The 19,789-nt window shown below is 37.2% G+C and overlaps 1 protein-coding gene across 3 annotated transcripts; it reads right to left on the bottom strand.

Annotated features, from left to right (window-relative positions):
- Nucleotides 1-1,737: 1,737 nt before the first annotated feature.
- Nucleotides 1,738-17,994, bottom strand: LOC139122987 (annexin A13-like). 3 transcript variants are annotated; one of them, XM_070688915.1, is made up of 13 exons: nt 17,559-17,985; nt 13,017-13,120; nt 10,952-11,085; nt 10,163-10,183; nt 8,656-8,734; nt 7,809-7,903; nt 7,398-7,511; nt 6,688-6,778; nt 5,242-5,378; nt 4,622-4,811; nt 4,307-4,365; nt 3,482-3,604; nt 1,738-3,092 (listed from the first exon to the last, which is right to left on the bottom strand). In XM_070688915.1, exons 3-13 carry the CDS (start codon nt 11,030-11,032, stop codon nt 3,018-3,020), a joined length of 1,065 nt encoding a protein of 354 aa, XP_070545016.1. In that variant the 5' UTR covers nt 11,033-11,085; nt 13,017-13,120; nt 17,559-17,985; the 3' UTR covers nt 1,738-3,017. The 3 variants fall into 3 exon arrangements, with proteins under 3 accessions (XP_070545016.1, XP_070545018.1, XP_070545019.1); XM_070688917.1 differs by lacking the exon at nt 13,017-13,120 and having other exon boundaries at nt 17,559-17,994; XM_070688918.1 differs by lacking the exon at nt 10,163-10,183 and having other exon boundaries at nt 17,559-17,983.
- Between the last annotated feature and the right edge of the window lie 1,795 nt (nt 17,995-19,789).

Here is a 19,789-nt window from a genome sequence, read left to right as displayed (position 1 = left end):
TTTCCTTCTTTATGTGTGACGGTCGACGATGAAACAAGACGGTGCTATTCATTTCTTTTGTTATTTTCGAGTTACTCGAGGTGAAAACGTACGATCGAAGGTCGCATTGTTCATTATCAAAGTTCTCATGACATAATAGTATTCTCCACCAGGTGAATTTGCGTATCAGCTTTCGCCATTCAAGCTGGGTACAATCACAAAACCTAATACTCGATGTTCACGAAATTCTTTTCAGGATATTGTCATTGCATAGTGCAGAACACCGAATGATTTTGCTGGTTAACGGCGTTGCTGAGCGACTGAGTCTCCTGCATCCCTTCCAGCGAGTATGTGTTGGGGCCTGGAGATTTTCGAGAATAGTTTGTTCTGAACGTATAAACGCGTACGTTGGGGGACGGAAATAACTATTAGACCAACAAAAATAAGGTAAAGTTTAGAGAATCAACTCAATTTTTTAAAGTTAGCTACACTGTGACATTCAAGTAGATGGAGTAGTGTTGATAAAAGCAATAAGCTGTAGAAATGGGTATGTTTTCATGTACGCGAACCCAGTGAAGAGTTTCAAGTTTTGCAAGCTGCAAGCTTTGGTTTGAAAGTGATAATAAGAGAGTGGGAGAAAACACGATTGGAACTAATTGGGATAATTGGATGGCGAAGTAATGTGGATTTAATATGCAAATGTAATCTCATCTGCTTTCTTTTTTACATTAAACAATTGTTTTTATGAGTAATTTGCAATATTGCAACATTCAGCTATAGGGCACCTCACACTTTTTGAGAATTTTGAAAAATAGGAAAATCCAAATATCCCAAATAAGTTCCAATCGTGTTAGAAGTAGATTCTAGTACAGAGTCTATAGGCTTAGCATCATGATATATTTGAAATGCAATCTTATTGGTCCAGCCATCTTTGTAATTACCGAGCAACCCAAGGATCGATATTAGGCCCGCTATTATTTTCGCTATATGTAAATGACATGTGTTCAGCTGTTGATTGTAACTCTCTCTTTATGCCGACGACTCTGCATTACTTGTATCGGATACCAATGTTTGCGCAATACAAAACAGATTAAATTTGGATTTGAACAATTTAAATGAATGGTTGATCGATAACAAGCTATCACTGCATCTTGGTAAGACAGAGTCAATTCTATTTGGGTCTAACCATAAATTACGGAGGTGTTCCGAACTTTTCATAACGTGTAATAACACAAAAATCGTTGCGAGGGATGTCGTCAATTACTTAGGAGCTGATTTTGATCAAACATTATCAGGTGAGAGTATGGCCTGGCAAGTGATTCACACGGTGTTGTAAATTGTTACATTCTGTACTTTTTTCTTATTAATTTGGTTATTTGTGCTAAATAAATAAATAAAAAAAAATTATTTGCCATCGCCGATAAGTTTCTTCTGATGTTTAGACCTGTTACCGTGTTTAATATGGTAGTCAGATATACAGCTCTATTCGGGACCCGTAATTCAGCCGATCAGTCCATGGTTTGATACTTCATAATTTGCTTTGTAGCTGCTCTGTCTTCCGTAGAATTGTCAATTTTTAACCAATAGCAAAAAATTGGTGACACATACCCGGTCCCACTTCCGAAGATGAATAGAGACAATATCGCAGTTTGTTGCATAAATATCAGAGTTTTCCTTTTCCCGTATCTAAGCAACCACAGAAGCTCTGTAACCGCACTATTTCGCGCCAACAAAACAGACCACGCATAGAAACAGACATTCTATCGCATTTTCTTTATTCTTACAGACAAACATGGTGACGGTGTAACACTTAGTTAAAGTATTGTCCATTGGATTGTTATCTCACATAATGGTACAGTCCATCTATTTCGTAAAGCTTCTCAAACATTATACCAGTAAACCAACCAATGTAAAAGTATTTCGTTGCCACATTGCAGTATTTCGCAAGCGATTGCTAAAGACACGGTCGCCGCGGATTCTAAATTTTGCACAAAATTAATGGTGAAGTGAATTAGCAATTACGGTGAGAAAATGATCATGTTCTTATCATTTGCTCGAGATGTAAGAATGGTTTATTATTTATCGAAAGGGCAGTTTTGGTGGCGCTATTTACAGCATCAATTCGCGTTTTTTTTCAAACTCCATTTCTCTATATAGTAAAGTCACCTTCACACGAAGTATTGATAAACAACGACAATATTGTTTAATTTCTAATCACCTTGACCCACTTTCTCAAAACCACTATTCTTGCATGATTGGTAATGAAAACTAATTGTCGTGGATAGAATTTCCTAGAACTAGCACGCTAGAAACACTAGACCTAGAATAATCCTACGATAGAGAGATAGCTATGGTCAAGAGAGAGAACTATCGAAAATTGGCGTAGTACATTTGGAATACCCACAACACATCACGCATCGTGAATCTCTCTGGTGAATATACACATAACAATTTAAAAAAGAAATACTTTATACCATCTAGAACCCAGCTTAAGAACTCATTCTAATATTGAATAGTACATATTAAATCTCAAACTTTCTTTTTGTGAAATTTTGAAAAGTGAAAAATACACTGAATGAGTATTTTAAAGCACATATCCCGCACTTGTTGCCATGACGTCCATGTAATCATGTAACGCATGGCTTTAATCATGTTACCATGACAATCTTATAAATTCAAGCGGTACGCACACTTTTAAAATCTATTCTAAAATAATAAATATGTAATAATTAATTCTAAAGTGTGCAGGTGGATTAAAACTTAATGTAGTAGAAAGAGATAAAATGGGACTTCTATGAAAAATATTGTCTTATCTTTAGCAACCTCTAAACAAGCACCGACTGTTTGTTTCAAATGAAACAAAATCTAGTCTTATAAATGAGTATTCAATGTTTTCATTAAAGCACATCTCTATTTCATTGCTGTTTAAAAATATTTGTTTCCCAACGACCAAAGTCTGCTGGACATTCAATTGGCGAAATGCATCCGTTGACTCGCGTACCGCCGCATGATGGCGCTGTGAACCCCGGTTTGATGCTCTAGCTCTGTTCGACTACTTCCTCGGGACCAATTAAAGCCAACAAAGTTGTTCTGTAGTCCCCGGATGTGTCACCCTGTGAAGACAAAAGATCATTTTGTTCATAAAAGTGACCAATTTCGTGCTAACAACCATGTAAAGATTGAACTTTGATATTTTAAAAACAAAAAGTCCATCATAATGCTGTCACCATGAGTTCATCTCACTACAGTTAGGAATGCTTTAAGCGCTGTTAGTTTGTGTAGTAGCCATTCCTTTCATTTCTTGTAATTCAAAGAAAGTATCTTACATTTCAATCTCAAAGGTAATAATATTTTCCACTCCTTAAGATTTTTTTCGATTAAAAAATAGATATGAAGAAAATTGAAGAAGAATACATGCCAGCGTTATCAATGGGTAATTTTTCGCGGGACACTATTGACACATTTCAAGAATACCACGGCAAAAAGAGTGTTTTAGACTTACTTCAATCCAACTTGCCAAAGTTCCTTTATACTCTTTCAAAAAGACCTTTTTGATTTCCTGTAGACTGTTTTCACAGGTCTTGATGATTACACGTATCAGCACAGCGTCGTTGGTTCCCAGACCCTGTAACGTTGAGCAAATGTTAGGATCGGACTGTTAGATATTTTGAGGGAGGTGATCAGGATGCACAATGCATTTTGATTTCGCCTTCCAAACTTTGACAGATTAATGTTCGAGTTTTGCACATCATACATGTATTCTCCCTCACAGTTGCACACTTTTTCGGCCGAACTTCATATGATTGGCTTATTTTTTTCATTGTTGGCCACCTCTACCAAGATGTTGTCGTCATCTATTATCATAAAATAAGGTTACATTCATGGATGAAGCAATCGTAATCAATCCAATGAAATCAGACGTCCTATCTGTCCATAGTATTCCCTCTTTTCTACAGCTATTTTCTATCCAAATGTAACAAACTGCCGGTTGACCGTTTGCCCTAACAAGAGATCTAGACTGTCTCACAGGCCTTCGACGGCTACGCCTCGGAACATATAAGCGCCCTCAGCAGTTGAGCTACGCATTAAACCGGCTAGCTCGGTTAGCCTCGCTGGCTAGAAAGACCGTTGAGGGTGCATCACCATGGGTGCGATCAGGCTGCATTGCCAACGAAGGGCTTTGAGAGAGTCTGCAAGAGCTAATGACTTCCCCCAGTGCCGTTTCATATCCCTTGTCACCTGTTACATTTATATTCAAAAGTTAGTTCGATATGAATCAAACATAGAATGGAAAAACTGTTTTGGCCTAAAACAGTAGTGCCCGTACCTTCATCGACTTGTAAAGAGCCTCGGCGTAGAATTTTGTCCTGTCCATCGCAAAGAGAGCTGTAATCCAAGAATATACTTCATTTATTACATTGCCTTTGCTCAATATTTGCACTTTTTGCTGCTGTGGCACAAACTTTTTTGTGAACGGTGACAGTCAAGGCAGTAAAATATACCGAAAATACCATGTGATTTCTGGACATGAATAGATCCCAAACGTTAATCTGAACTTTGAAAAATAAAAAAAAAATTAACAAAGCAAAGAATCTGCAATTTGTAGTTTGATACTATTTTTTGAAGTCTTAAATAGACTTACCAAGCGTTCTCATGGCCTTGGCAAGATTACCGGACATTTCTGAATCGATGGCCTCCAAGATGGTTCGTTTTGAAATCTTTGCATACTCATTGAAGGTCACCTTCAAGTGTTCGTAGCTCCTGATCACCATTATTTTGTTGAAGACAGATTCGTCCGTTCCCCACCTGCCCTCTCCGGCCTCGTACAGCTCCTGTGAAAAATTGTTACATAAGGTCAATGACAGAGGTCGCCATTGCACACAACCAAGTCAGGTAAATCAATACAAGAATGGCAGGTTCTGTATACGTGATATTCAACGTGTGCATCTATTAAAACGCAAGCAGTTGGTGTGCACTTGTTGTGGTGAGAATCGAGCGATCGTTTCTTTATTTTGATACCATTGCATTTTTGATGCGTATAAAAATTCGATTGAAGAACGAATAACCGAATCCCATCGTCGTCTGCCACAGTCGCTTATTTTTGTCTTTCATTGTTTGGGTGACGTCGATGGAGATCAGTTTAATATAGACATTTTTCGACAGTAACCCGTATAAATAAAGCTCAAGGACAAAAACACTACAGTAAATTTTACCAGAAAAACGCAAAGAATTTTAGAATAGGGAAGGAACATAATTTCTGACCCTTGCGTCTTTCAGGGCTTGCTCGAAATCTATCTCCCGGCTCTCAGATCGACCAGCTTGTAGCAACGACACCAACAATCTCTGGAAATCTCCCGACGTATCACTTTCGACGTCTTTCTCCAAATTTCTCTTGTACCCTGTGAAACCAAAGATTTGCGAAAAAATTACACTAGCCTTTCTCATTATACCAGGGCAAATCACCAGTGTTCCAAAACGTAAACATTTCTCAAAAGAAAACATTTGTGTGAAATGTTAATCTCATTAATTTAAGGTAATATGCGCCTCGAAAGTGAAAGACTTAAACTTTTTCTCAAACTTTCCTCCAGGAATCTTTCGACAATTCTCTTTCAAAATTAATGATAAAAATCAGGGGGCACCGTGCACTTGCAACTTTGGCACTACAGACACAAATTACTCAAGATTTACCGATCTTTGAATCTAAAAATGGCCGCCACCCCTGTGTTAACTCTAAGGAGAAAAATATATTTTTTTTATTTTCGATAAACTAAGACCGTAAAAGGTTTTCTTACACCAATACCTTTAAAATGAACCCCTACAAGTGGTAGATCAGAAAATAATTTTCAAATTTGAGAGCCCGAACATCTGTGCCCGAAGCGTGGCTTGTTCGTGTGAACTACTTTTATTATCCGAAACTACCATAGTCGAATACTATGCATTTGCAATTTCCACAAAGAGATTGAAGGGCGGTGTGGCAGCAGTGCGGTGTGGATAATTCTAATCAAGCTAGAGGGTCTTTGAGTCGTTGACCGGACGCCCCACCACTGCTTAGACTCTCTAGCTAGGCTATAATTATCCTTGCCGCGCTTCAATAGCTGTACTGAGATCGCTGCGTGAAAAAAATTATACTGCAATATTGAGTACAGACGTGGACCAATCACAGCAAGCGTCATTCCAGTTCCTCGGGGATTACTGATGTGCAAAATTACGTTATTGGCTGGTAGTAAATGAAAACTTTCTTGGCTTAAACAACACATTGGCGATAACGCTAAAATCCACATTCTGCCTGCATGCACTATGCTGAGGGCGTTCTCGAATGAAGAAGATTGGATTAAAATTATGTTCATTGAGAGCAAATAAAGCATCACATGACATTCAGCCATGTGTATGAAGATAGAAACACGTAATGTAATAAGAGCACATTTCGATTTTTAAAGGTAGAGAATTTCACGATCAATAGTTTGTAATTGAAGTTGAGAAATCCGAACAGTGAGAATGGGTCGATGAAAGATATGTTTATTTCCATATTTTCTTTTGTTTTTCGTTTCGTTTTTTTGTTTTTGTTTTGTTTTGTTTTGTTTTTTGTTTTGTTTTTTTTTGGGGGGGGGGGGCACTTTTGTGCTGAGTTTGATAGCAGTGTTTTTCTTGCAATTTGTTAAGAGTTTGTAGAAATACTCGTGCAAGATAGCCCAACGTAAGGCGCCATACGTTGTTTGTAAGCTTCTTTCATGGCGTTGATTTCGTCATTATCGCTGGTACACAGCACACCAATCAGCGCGTCTTCATTGGTTCCAAATCCCTATAGTGCAAATAATAATAATAAACAATAGTTTCACAGGCTTCCTTCAATGGCAAAAGCCATTTGAAGAAAATGACATCTTCTCATGAAATATTTTATATTCTAGTACATTTAAATGTTCGCGTTGTATCGTGTATCGTATTAATATGTATCCATCGATCAGAAGTTGAGTATGTGTTGAGAAAATGTCGATATTTTTTATTAAGTAACAGTGCATTGATTCAATTCGCAAAGGATAACGATGAACGATATGACGAGACTATGTTTTGCAAAAGAGCAATAAAGTATTGTAAACCACACTTTCAACTCTTTACGTCTAAGACAACACTGATATATACCCGCATATAATTTTAACATCTGTAAATATTCCTAAATCAGCACATAACATATGGAATTGAGGGCGCTGAGCCTTCTCAGTTAAATTCTCAACCTGAGAAGTGTTGATAATACAACTCGTCACTCACCTGTCGAACGCATGACGTGTTCTTGCAATTTGTGCTAATATTCTTAAAACGTTTTGCAAAGCAGATTCATGCTTGACGCGACATGCAAGTCAAATACAACAATTATCCTAGACGATGTCAATCCGAGGAGACGCGAAAGTATGTTATATATTTACCTCGATAGCACTCCTCACGCACTCCGCGTCAAAATCAGCAGGTGTTCTCAACAACCCGACGAGGACCTTGCAAAAATTACCACTTGTATCGCCGACAATGTCGTCTTCCAGATTCTAAAATGAGATTTTTGAGACGAATTAAAAATAAATTAAACTGTTTACGCTGTGGCGAAAAATTAAGCTTTTGATTATCATTTTATATATATATATATATTATATATATATATAATTATATATATATATATATATAATATATATATATATATATATATATATATATATGTGTAATATATATATAACAAAGCTGGGGTAAAGTGCTCGCAATATTTGTTAGGCTGATATGATGTTTCACCTTATATATGTGTACACATACATACGATATTACGCGATGATCAGTTATCATTGACATACCTGGCCGTACATAGACTTGTATTTATGGATGATTGCTTGTCTCTGTTCATTGCTGGTGGATGTCAGGACGTCTATCAAAGTCTTTTCATCAGTTCCTGTTATTTGATGAAAAAATAGCAGCGCTATGTTGAAATTATGAGCGTTTATAAAAGAGACAATAGCTTTTACTGATGTTAATATTTTCATTATTTTTTTTCTATTAAGCATGTATGTACATTTTCCTATTTTCCTAAAGTATGTTGAAATGCAAGGCATTAGCTCAGTCGACACAGCACACTACCGACAGATATGATGTTATTTGAAAAGTTAATCCTAGTTAGAACTAAATTCAGTTGTAAATTAGTAACATAAATTTGAAACTACACTCATACTGATTGGGCGAGACTTTTCGAACACTAGATTTTTCAACGTGATTGTGGTAGTATGAGACATTGTATTTTGAAAGCTGCGACTAATAATATTTTCTCCCGTTGGAACACCGCTACCGAGCGGGAACTCGCGAGAAGTGCGAAACAAGACATTTAAAAAAAAGAAACCATGAAGAATTCAAAATGTTATTGTATACACGTTACGTTATCTTATCTGACAGCGCTTACTATACATTTGCGTAGAGTATGAATAGTTAACTACGAATGTTGAACTTTTGTCAACTAATTACCGGATAGGAGTGATTACGAAGGTTGCATCTGCGAACATGGTGCCAGTATAAAAAAATGAAATTACCACGTCGAGGTCAAATTCAATCTACAAAATATTATTATGGTTGAAGGGATTGATTATGTTTTTATCTTATTCTGCAAAACAATAATTACAATATCAGACTTTGAAATTGTCTATTATTACCCACCCAGTCCTTTAATAGCGTTGTACAGTCGTTCACTGTCAGCCTCGGCGTCAAAATGTTCCTTGGCGTGTATTGTTCCGCGCTGCAGGGACGAAAAAGAGAGCTTGTGACTTCAGCTGTATAATATTTATCATTATTGGCTGCAATGGTTAGTAAGCAGGTAAGAGGATGTTGAACACTGCAAAGAATGAGTTTGTTAGTAAAGAGGGCAATGTGTGCGACAGCAATTAAAAGGCGCAAATTATAGAGTCGATTGATTTCAGAAATACATTATTATATGTTAATTAACTGTAAATTAAATATGATGTAAGCAGCACGACTTGATAGTTCTGCCAGGGTGTAAGAGGAAATTGTAAGTAATAACTGGATAGTTGAATACTATAACACATTATATCAAAATTCGCCCCCACAAGGGTGGGTGGTCGCACTTGGCACACTAATGTGACATAATTACAATTCCTGTTACCGAATGTCCAACGACAGGTGTAACACTAGTACAGTGTGCTATTAACAGACCACCCTCCCTATGAGGAAATCGATTATGCGTTTATACAGTCAAACATGTGCATTTGGTGAGTATGTGAAGGGTTGAGTACTTATGAGTGGGAAAATATCAGTGTTTTGACATCATCTTACACAAAATCTAACTTACAGTTTGAGGCTCAAAGTGAACGCATCGGTTTTCACAAAGTTGGATAAAAAGTATCCTGTAAACACATCTCTCAGGTCTTTTTTGTCAGGACATGTTGAGAGGTGTACAGGATTGTAAATGATGTACGAATTCATTTTTTTTTGTTCACGAGCAAGTCTCATAAAATGCGAATATAAATACAGCAGTTCTATTCCCAGTTCAATATGTTTGCATATTTTTTTCAGAATATCCTGTCTAATATATAATGAGATATGCTTTCAGGGGATTTTATTTGATGGGTGCGGCTCCATTGTTGCAGTTAGTGAAATAAATAGAACATACATTGTCATTCTCATATTCAAGTTGCCATGCTCAAAAATGCTGGCTTCAAATATGTTAATGATTGACGGTGGCTGTTTTGGCGGTGGTTGTGATGATGATGATGATGATTGTGTTCGGTGTCGATTTTAAATTCATCCCCAAAACTCGTGTGTAATATATATATATATATATATATATATATATATATATATATATATATATATATATATATATATATATATATATATATATATATATATATCATCACCCACATCACAACGCGATCGGATTGAACCAAATCGAGACGGCTGTTTAGGGACTGATATTAATTCTCACAAGTGGTATTATGATGTCGTATAAATGGATTTACGTGTTAGTAAGACACACAAACAAACAAAATAAAGATAACGTAGCCATAGTGACGCCGCAGATTACAGCTTCTGCGAAGAAGATAGTGTCCTTTTTAAAGTTCACCTAAGAATAAGGCGTGTTTAGTTTAGTGAGCTGTAAATGAAATTTAAAAAAAAATACGACTGCTCCATTGAAATGAGAACTTACGTATACCACAAGCAGATCGATCTGGACAAAGAAAAGTAAAACGAATAATTAACGAATGCATGATTTACATATCTTTGCTGCAGTGGTCGACTGATATTGTCGGAAATTCAATGATTTTTTCAAAATTAACGATTGAATCGCCTTCAAAGGAACGCAACTGAGAGACTCTTATTGAAAACGAGGTTCCCGACGAAAATCAGCCATAATTGTATGAGGTCGACACATAACAAGATATCAAGACAATACCAAGGCTTACATTAACACAATAGCATAATATTGTGACGTTACAATATAACAACAATAGCAATTATTAAAACGAAATCAATAACAGCAATAAATAAATATGCAATTATTAAAAAATAACGTCCATGAGTGATGTAAGCTAGACCGGGAAAGAGAATCTGCAAACAATTAAAATACACTTTCTCCGTTCAGATTCAGATTCACTTCTGAATTGATCAAAATTCATATGTGCTATTGACTTTCGTAAGTGCCTGACAATGGGTCAGTCAAAGGAGACAGTTTTGAGCAAGTACAAATGAATTGTATTCTCGTCAAAATGAAACAAGAAAAAAGAAAAAGATTCAGAAATGACTGAACCAACTCAAATATCTCTCTCTCTCTCTCCCCCTCCCCTCCCTCTCTCTCTCTCTCTCTCTCTCTCTCTCTCTCTCTCTCTCTCTCTCTCTCTCTCTCTCTCTCTCTCTCTCTCAACATTAAAGTCTCCTCGCTCTCCTTTCGTGTCATTAAAAAAGCCAAATGGAAAAGTGTCATCGTTTTAGATCTTACCATGATGGTCCGCAAAGGTCCAGGTGCGACCTCACGTGCCACTGTCTGAGTTATGGTTGTCTTTTGAACTGAAACTTCCATGATTTGCGTAGGTCAAGAGTCTCTCAATGTTGAAATGAAAATCTCGTTTTGATCTGTAACAAGAATTGATACAACAGAGTGATATTTCGATTGCAAACACACGTGTTTTGTCTGAATTCTGCGAGGAGACAAATCTTTATGATGGAATTTCGCTATTATTACGCATGAAAAAAAGGCTTATAAAAACGAAGAAATATGATCCCTCGATCCAAGCCAAACCTAGTTTAAACGGGTGAAACTATAACAGTTCAAATCTATTTGAGTAACCTTTTGCAGTACTTTTATAATGGGAACAACAACATAAAATGGATTTACTGGAGACTCAAGGAAAATGCGGCTTTAAAACTCCTCTGGTTATAACTTTTGGTATTTTCAATTATCTGATTATTGTTCTGGTTGCAAACTTTGAGGTAAGCTTCTTGTTCTACGAGTGGAATCATGTCAAAATTCAGGGTGTTCAAATTGCTAAACGGTTATTGTCCGGCGGTCGAAACTGAATGTTGGTCTGACCTTGAATAAGTTTGTCAACGTTTACATTGGATATTGTCCTAAGTATGGAGTATTCGTTAGTATAATAATTTGTATTTCAACGTATTTCAGCGAGAAGGAATCGAAAATGCGTTTGTTTTCAAGAAAATACTATCTAGAGTTACAGTTAAAACCATTTTTGCGAATCCTAGAATTGTACTACCTGAGATGCAACACTCATATAGAGTTATGAATTGGACGCCTTGTCTGTGAGGTGGATAAAATAACACAGCACGATTCTATTTCTTGCATGTCATAAGCCATCATGGTAAACAAAAACATTATAGAATAGTCAAACAAGCACAATAAATTGCATCACATCAACCAAATCTCTTCATTTCCTATTTCTTGAAAACACAGCACAGCATAAGTTTATGATAATTACATTTCTATTCTGGGAAACTATCGCTGTTTTCCGAAACGTGATCTCTGCACTCTAAAAATACTGAGAACAATCGAAGTCGCCTACACGTAAAACAAATAGACATAGAAACGTATGTCCAATATATTTGACTTAAGATGTTTGTGGAAATCACCTCGTGCACGGCGTTATGCGCTTTAAATTCTGGCATTTCAATGAATACATGTTCTTGACATTATTAGAAGTATCTGAACATTATTTTTCACTTTCGATGTTCTTGTCGGGGTATGACTTTGTTCGTTGTACCTTTAGGCAGACGGTCTACGATGCCATGTATATGCACCCGAAAAAACACCTGTTTGTAGTAAATCTGTATGAAAGAATTCAATGCTATTCGCCGACTGAAAGCCAGTCGGGTGAAAGTCAGTATTCATCAAAAATATTTTGCCTGAATTTTACGAGCATGTCTATGGAAAGACAGGCCTAGCCTTTATGCAGGTATGAGTTTTGCTAAAAATATAATTCTTCTTTCACATAGACAACAACGGAGGCGGTTTGCATTTGAAAGGTCCCTGGCGATTGGATGGCGTAATGTTAATCTATACCAAATATATAAGAAATCAATGATTTTTATTGACTTTTTTCACGATTGCAACTGAAAATCGCTATTTACATCCTTTGAAAGATACGTAAAAATCGACCATTCGAAGTTCGTCTGGTCGGTAGAGTTTGTTGAACATGTGAGAGTTCACATTTAATATAAGAATTTCATATTTTTCATATTTTACACGAACTGTTTAAAGAAAATGTACCACAGTGCAGCATTTGTGAAAACCTGTTAGATTCTTTAAAATTGGAGATTCTTTCCAACTGCATCTTTCGAAACGGTCAAAAGAATTTTTATCCTGGTAAAGTTATGCTAATTTTAGCATCCCAGTTGTCGATATGTCGTCTGGGCCGTGTGCAGGTACCCTAGCACACACACATGATGATAGAAATCGCTGAACAATATCGGTCATTGCGTGAAAGCTCTCACGGGAAGTCAAGGGCAAAGTGTTCTTCCAAGATTATTTACAAAATAAAAAAGCTACTCACCACAACTTGAGTTCTGAGCTCTGTTGATGCGAGACAACTATCAGCGTTTTACTTGATATACAGCTGATGTCTTCATATAAGACTCATTCGTGCAACTCTGAAATCTGATTGGACGAGATATTTCTATGCAAATGTCCAAGGGTGTGAAGTCACGTTATGATTGCCGAATATGTGATAATTATTGCTTCATATGTGATAATAGTTACGTACAAAGCTTGCAGGTATTGTACATCGGCAATTTTATTATTTCGTCCTCACCTTTTTAAACAATATAAGGTATAGTTTGTCAATTCTAACCGAAGTTAAATCGAGATATGTGACTCGGAAACATGAAACAGGGACTTGTATATTTAATGAGGAATGCAGAGATCAGCGTATAGGCAATTAACCGAATCAGTTTCTTTGATGTACGTACTTCATTGCTAGTGTGGTTTTCTGGCCTCGGCATTGTAGCCATACGTTTAGCCTTCATGCGGAAGGCACTGGTGTGAAAGTGAAATTAACAAACCGATATGGAGACCTGGCCAAGATACTGTCTGCTGTGTTTTCCAAAACACTCTATTGTATAAGGCATTTGGCATTATTGTTTACGTTATCTACCAGCACACGGCAGCAAACTATGTTGACATCACCCTCTAATAATGATTGCCCTTTAGTTACTGTAATAATACTGGGCAATAGACAGTCGCGGAATCATGATCCGTTTACCCGGGGTATCACTCTCTATGGTGCAAAGTTCAACTTTTCCTATTGGTCCATATGCATTCGACAAGTAGGTTCTTGCACTCGTTCTATTTTCGCCTTGCTATAAATATACCAAAAATAATTCATGCGGGCGTTGGGAGCTCAGTCGTCGCCGTCGTTGCAAATCAGTCTTCCCGGATAAGAGAGAGAGAGAGAGAGTGAGCATTGGAGGCGGGCAGGGCCAATAGCTTTTGCATCGCGATATTTGTATGGTGAGATTGTCTGTACTTAATAAAAAAATCAATATATGCATGAATGCAAACATGCATGAATGCATGCATGTATGTATGTATGTATGTATGTATGTATGTATGTATGTATGTATGTATGTATGTATGTATGTATGTATGTATGTATGTATGTATGTATGTATGTATGTATGTATGTATATATGTATGTATGTATGTATATATGTATGTATGTATGTATGTATGTATGTATACATTGTATACATGTATACATGTATACATGCATACATGTATAGATAGATAGATATATATATAGATAGATAGATAGATAGACACCAGAGAGAGAGAGAGAGAGAGAGAGAGAGAGAGAGAGAGAGAGAGAGAGAGAGAGAGAGAGAGAGGGAGAGAGAGAGAGAGAGAAGAGCAAGTATGGAAGATAAACTTGCCATTTAATTAAAAATGGCCCGTTCCAATGATATTAAGTGATATTTTTTTCTGATATTTTACTAATTCACAATCAAAATGAAACAATGATTTTCCGTTGCTTTGAGTGCCATATTTTTTATGATACTCCGTGCTGTTGTTTTGTCGTACTTTCTTCTTTGTGCTAATTTGATTTGTATGAACATAGAAAAGCAGATTCAGATTGAATTACATCATCTTACGTCACCAGCCGGCAGCTCATTCTAGTTTGCCTATGATCAAAGATATGGAAACATTTTGAGCGTTGCTGGTATTGTAAGCCATGGCCTCGTATGAATGCGCCACATTTAGTGGAAAGCAACAGATTTGAATTTCGTCAGTAATTTTCCCTCGGCAACGCTGAAAATATAACGTTATGTTTTGCTATGGCTTGGTACACAGCATGCGGAATTAAAATTTATGGTGAATGTTTATGTCATGTCGTATTCATGATGTCCTGAACTCCTAAGCCAGCATAAATTGACTGGTGGTATGATAATGACCATGATGATCGCCGCACAATATCTTTGTTATATTTGCATTGAACGCCATATGGTCCTGATATTTTAATGGTTAAGACTCATTCCGTGCAGAATTGAACGTGCACGCTCAATAGTACTTGTCGTTTTAAATATAGTTATACAAATAGTAGGTGTGTTTTGAAGCGAGTATAGTGAACCTGTGTTTGCGGCAAAGCTGTGAAGACATTGGAACCTTAGAAGCTGTTTGGAAGACAATAAGGCACATAGACATTTAGGCAACGACTTCTGTACTCTGCTAAAGTGAAAAACCAAAATTCTACACTCCCAAGTTAGGGACTGGTCAGTTTCTTCAGCCTGGGGGGGCGGTGGATTCATGGGGGGGGGTCACCCTGTTTTTGACTTTGGTGATAGGGGGGGGTCACCATGTTTTTGAAATGCCCAATAGGGGGGGTCAGTGTGTTTTTGAATTTTGACACAGGCTCATCATTGCCTAAAATGCTAGTGTCAGCCACAAAATTCATCATTCAGTTGTATTTTTCGGCGCGCCCTTCGGGTGCGTAACTTTAATAATCAGTCATATTTTTCAGCACGCCCAACTTTAACATATCAAGCATACATACATCAGAGATATCTGTATGTTCAATATTTTTCAGCGTGCTCTTCAAGCTCATTACTTTAATATATCATACATCTTTCAGCATGCCCTTCAGGTGCATGACTTTAATATACAAGGTATATATATCAGAGATATCAGGATGTTTCATATTTTTTGGCGCGCCCTTCGGGCGCCATACTTTCAGAGATATCTTGATGTTTGCTAAGTGAAAGTGTACCATTATGAAAATCTGCATTTCATATGAAAAGGATGACAAATTCCTGATACTTTTCTGTTCTCTCTGTGAGAATTCAGTATGAGAAAGCAACATGCACAAATATTTCACAATATATATTTGATACAGTGACTTATTTTAGAGATTGAAAAATGACAAGATATCTTTCCTTCTCATTGATGCAATTATTTTCCTTTGTTTCATAGGTTTTCTGTAGAAAGATGCTTTTTATGAACAAAATAACAGTTAAAAAAGGCAGTTTTTGTCATTATTAGCTGTGCTTTTATGGTTTCAATGTTACAAAAGAAAAGGTCCTCTCAGACACTGTACACATCAGATTTGGCTAAAAAAGCTCTCTATGGCTCCTCAGTAGATTTAATTGGATGGTTGGCAAGTCTTAACACCCATCAAAGTTTTTGATTCACTGCTTTTTCCTCTTTGATATTAATGATTGACATCCATTTCTGTACAACAGTTCAGGACATCTGGTTAAGCAGAGAAAGTGTGAAATACATTCACAGCTCATTCAAAATACAGCTCATTCAAAATGTACTGTATTTAAACTTTAAGATTGACACTTTGAAATTCCTATCTTACAACTGACATGTCAACAATTTCACTAAAACATAGAATGACTATTTAAAATATAAATATATGTAAAATGTAAAATATATATATATATATATATATATATATATATATATATATATATATATATATATATATATATAATTTATGTCCATCTTTTGTTTTACCTTTGTCGCGCCCGGGGGGGTCACCCTGTTTTAGAAATTTGGAATAGGGGGGGTCACCCTGTTTTCAAAATTTGGAATAGGGGGGTCAGCCACTTTTTGACGTCGGCAAAAAATAATCCACCCCCCAGGCCGAAGAAACTGACCAGTCCCCTTACTAGCTGAGTAGCCTCTGAAACAGCATTGTCTTCACAAAGTGGAGTCAAGCGCTAGCTTCAGCCACGACGTAACAATGCAAACAGGCAAAGTGAACACGTCATAGGGCAATGACATTGCGCGGAACTATTCACCTGAGAGGCACCCACCGTGTCAAACAAGACACTCAATTGTCAACTATGTAAAACTCGTGACCTTTTACGCACCGATGCGATCATAGAACCTGCAGCGCATCTAGGTCACCCATGTTGATCTCTGTGTCACTGAATCAAGACGGACACGTTTTTCCACGGCTGTAGTTTCTTACGCTCATCAATTCATAAACCCTGAAGTGTTTCATCAATAAAACGCCTAGACAGCTAATAGTTACGATGCTTGTTCAAACATTGCTGTAAAAGCGAAAAGACGGTCTGGGGTCAAAGTATCAAGAAACATAAATAAATCGCACCTCGGCTAATAAAAATAAGATGATTTAACGGCGAAAACCTTCTGTTACACTTTTTGAATGGAAAGTGTCAATACTGTTTGCTTGATGAACAATGCAACGCTTCTGTGATTAAACACCGCCGAATTACCAACGCCGATGTCCGCGAATGGACAGTACATTTTCTTGACGAGTAAATGTTTTGCAATTGCAACCAGCTTCTCGATGGCTATTTAGGGAGTGGCGACTTGAGACTCCAAAAAAAAAAGCCCTGTATGCGGTGATAACTTCTGGTATTTTAAAACTGAATTACCTGAGCTTATACTCACGTTAAGAATTGCATTGAATAGGGGCTTTGTTTGTGTGGGCTCAATGAAACCCTGGCATAGGTGTAAACAGCCGTCGTTTTCGGTCGTTGCTCTCTAGGAAATATTCCCAACAACATTGCAAAAATGACATCAGTCCTTTGATAACTAAAACGATAGCTTTGATACACATACTCACCTTAGTCGACTGTCGGTGACACGGGTCTAGCTTGTAGTTCAAAGAGGTAGTAGATTATAGGTCTTCGAACGACAGGTAAGCGACGACTCCACAAACCCCTGCAAAACCGGGTGACAATGGAAACAATCGTGTTTATTGAAGCAGCGAGTTTTGCATGACTATTCTATTCAACAAACAAGCGAGTTTGATTGGCCTGGAAGGACAGGTAATATGCGTAGGCATGTCCCAGAGATCTTTTGGAGAGAACGCTTCCAGGGAGACTAAAATATCTCGCTGATATATGTCATTTCCAACCCTATGTTAGACAACAGCGTAGCCGGGTAGGGAAAGTCACTCTATGAATTGTGCGCAAAGTTCAGTTTTAATACCGGCGTTGATGATCTGAAAGCATGGGTAGCCAGGCCGCTGAAGGGACCACTCCCACTTCTATCGTTGTGTTCACTCGAAACTTGTTGTGTCATGCTTCGGCTGTGCAATTACAGCCTCCATTGCCCATCAAAGTCAACTTATTCGGCATTGCTCGCACAGGTATTGACAGAAGGGGCTAAGGCGATTTATGGGAGCTCGTCAAATTCATGGATTTCTTCAAATCTGCAAACAGCATGCATGATACTATCTGCTTATAGTGTTGAACTTGCCGGTGCTATAAAAGGCAACAATTCATTCTTCTGCTTGCGACACGTCGAGAACAATAGAAAGCTAACACAGCACCTATTTGTCTTACAATAAAACTTGATTACAATGACGGCAGCCCCAGCCCGGTGCTTCTCTCATTGACTATAGAGGGCGACACCACAGATATACCCCTGTTTTATACTTTCCGTAAGGCTGTGTCAAATGTGACTGTGTTTCAACCTGGGCATATGATTTCTCAAACATGCCCTTCTTGTGCAAAGAAAAAAAAATCGTTGTGAAATCCTTATATTCGTCCATTAAGTGTAGATTACCTTATTATGTTGTTTTTTGAAGTTCCTAATTAACTTGAACATAAGTTGTTCAGTTTCGTAAGCGTGACATCCAAACAACATACAATGAACTCGGTTGTGTCTTACCTGACCATGTCATATTTTGAAGTCCCGTCAATAAGAAGACAATTGCCGTTAAATATATATTAACCTAAAGTTTGTGAAAAATGTTTCGAAAGTCTTGGAGTAATGAGTTAACTTCCGTAAGAGCTAACACTATTTGAAAATCCTCGGCGTCTTGTTCCTTCGAGAAGCACTCTTCTTAGAAAGTTAATAAAACTCTAGTCGGTCGAGAAGATATCAAATTTCTAATGTGAAGTCACTTTACTACAATTTAAGAAACTAATAAACGTCCCAACATTCACATTGTTTCTGTGGAGTGTAGCCTTGCGTTGTTTCACTTTCTGTTGTGTAAGAATTCACGAGTTACCTTTTTCACTAGTATAGTAACTTAGTAAGGCACCGTCAAAATTAAAACGACTGTGAAACCAGTTCCTCTTACCAGCTGATCAATATTCTGCTAACAACCCGCCTCTTCCTTCTAGAATTTGTCCGCTTTTGTAAGGTGAGGGCGCTGTGACACTGCACAGCAACTGATATTGTGTGATATGAGTTCAAACTCTCAGACAGGTTCGAGTCTCACGCGATATAACTAAATCACTATGTTATCTGCATGGGTTTGAAGATGGTTATCTTATCTTTCATGTTTTTGCATAGCAAATTTTTGTACTTTGAGAAAGAATAATATCCACAGCCATGGATTCATGTTCACACGATTGGAACTAATTTGAGATAATTGGATGGTGAAGTAATGCCGATTTAATCTGCATATATAATTTCATCTGCTTTCTTTTTACATTGCACACTAGTTCTATGAGTAATTTGCAATATTTAAATATTCAGCTATACGGCACCTAACACTTTTGAGAAATTTGAAAAATATGAAAATCCAGTTATGCAAAATTAGTTCCAATCGTGTTTGTTGGGAATGAAGTAGAAGTCGGTAACGTTTTGGCATACATCAAAGATTATGCTCTCGCAGTGTTATTATTGCGCAAATAAAGTTCTCACTTGTTGTCGAAACGTTCAATGATAAACGCTGCAAACAAACTTAAGTCTACCCGGGACGAAAACCGCTGAGGTTTGTCCATGAATGTAATATTTATATATCAAACGATAGGAATGAAAAAACCTGCTTCGCAAAAAAGTTGCCAAAAAATTCAAGTCGTTTTCTTTCTCTTTTCATGTCAAAATGCACGCTTTTCT

The sequence above is a fragment of the Ptychodera flava genome, chromosome 22 (assembly GCF_041260155.1).
Source record: "Ptychodera flava strain L36383 chromosome 22, AS_Pfla_20210202, whole genome shotgun sequence".
Lineage (NCBI taxonomy): Eukaryota > Metazoa > Hemichordata > Enteropneusta > Ptychoderidae > Ptychodera > Ptychodera flava.
The sequence above is the reverse complement of the archived record's forward strand: the minus strand, read 5'-3'. Positions and strand labels throughout refer to the sequence as shown.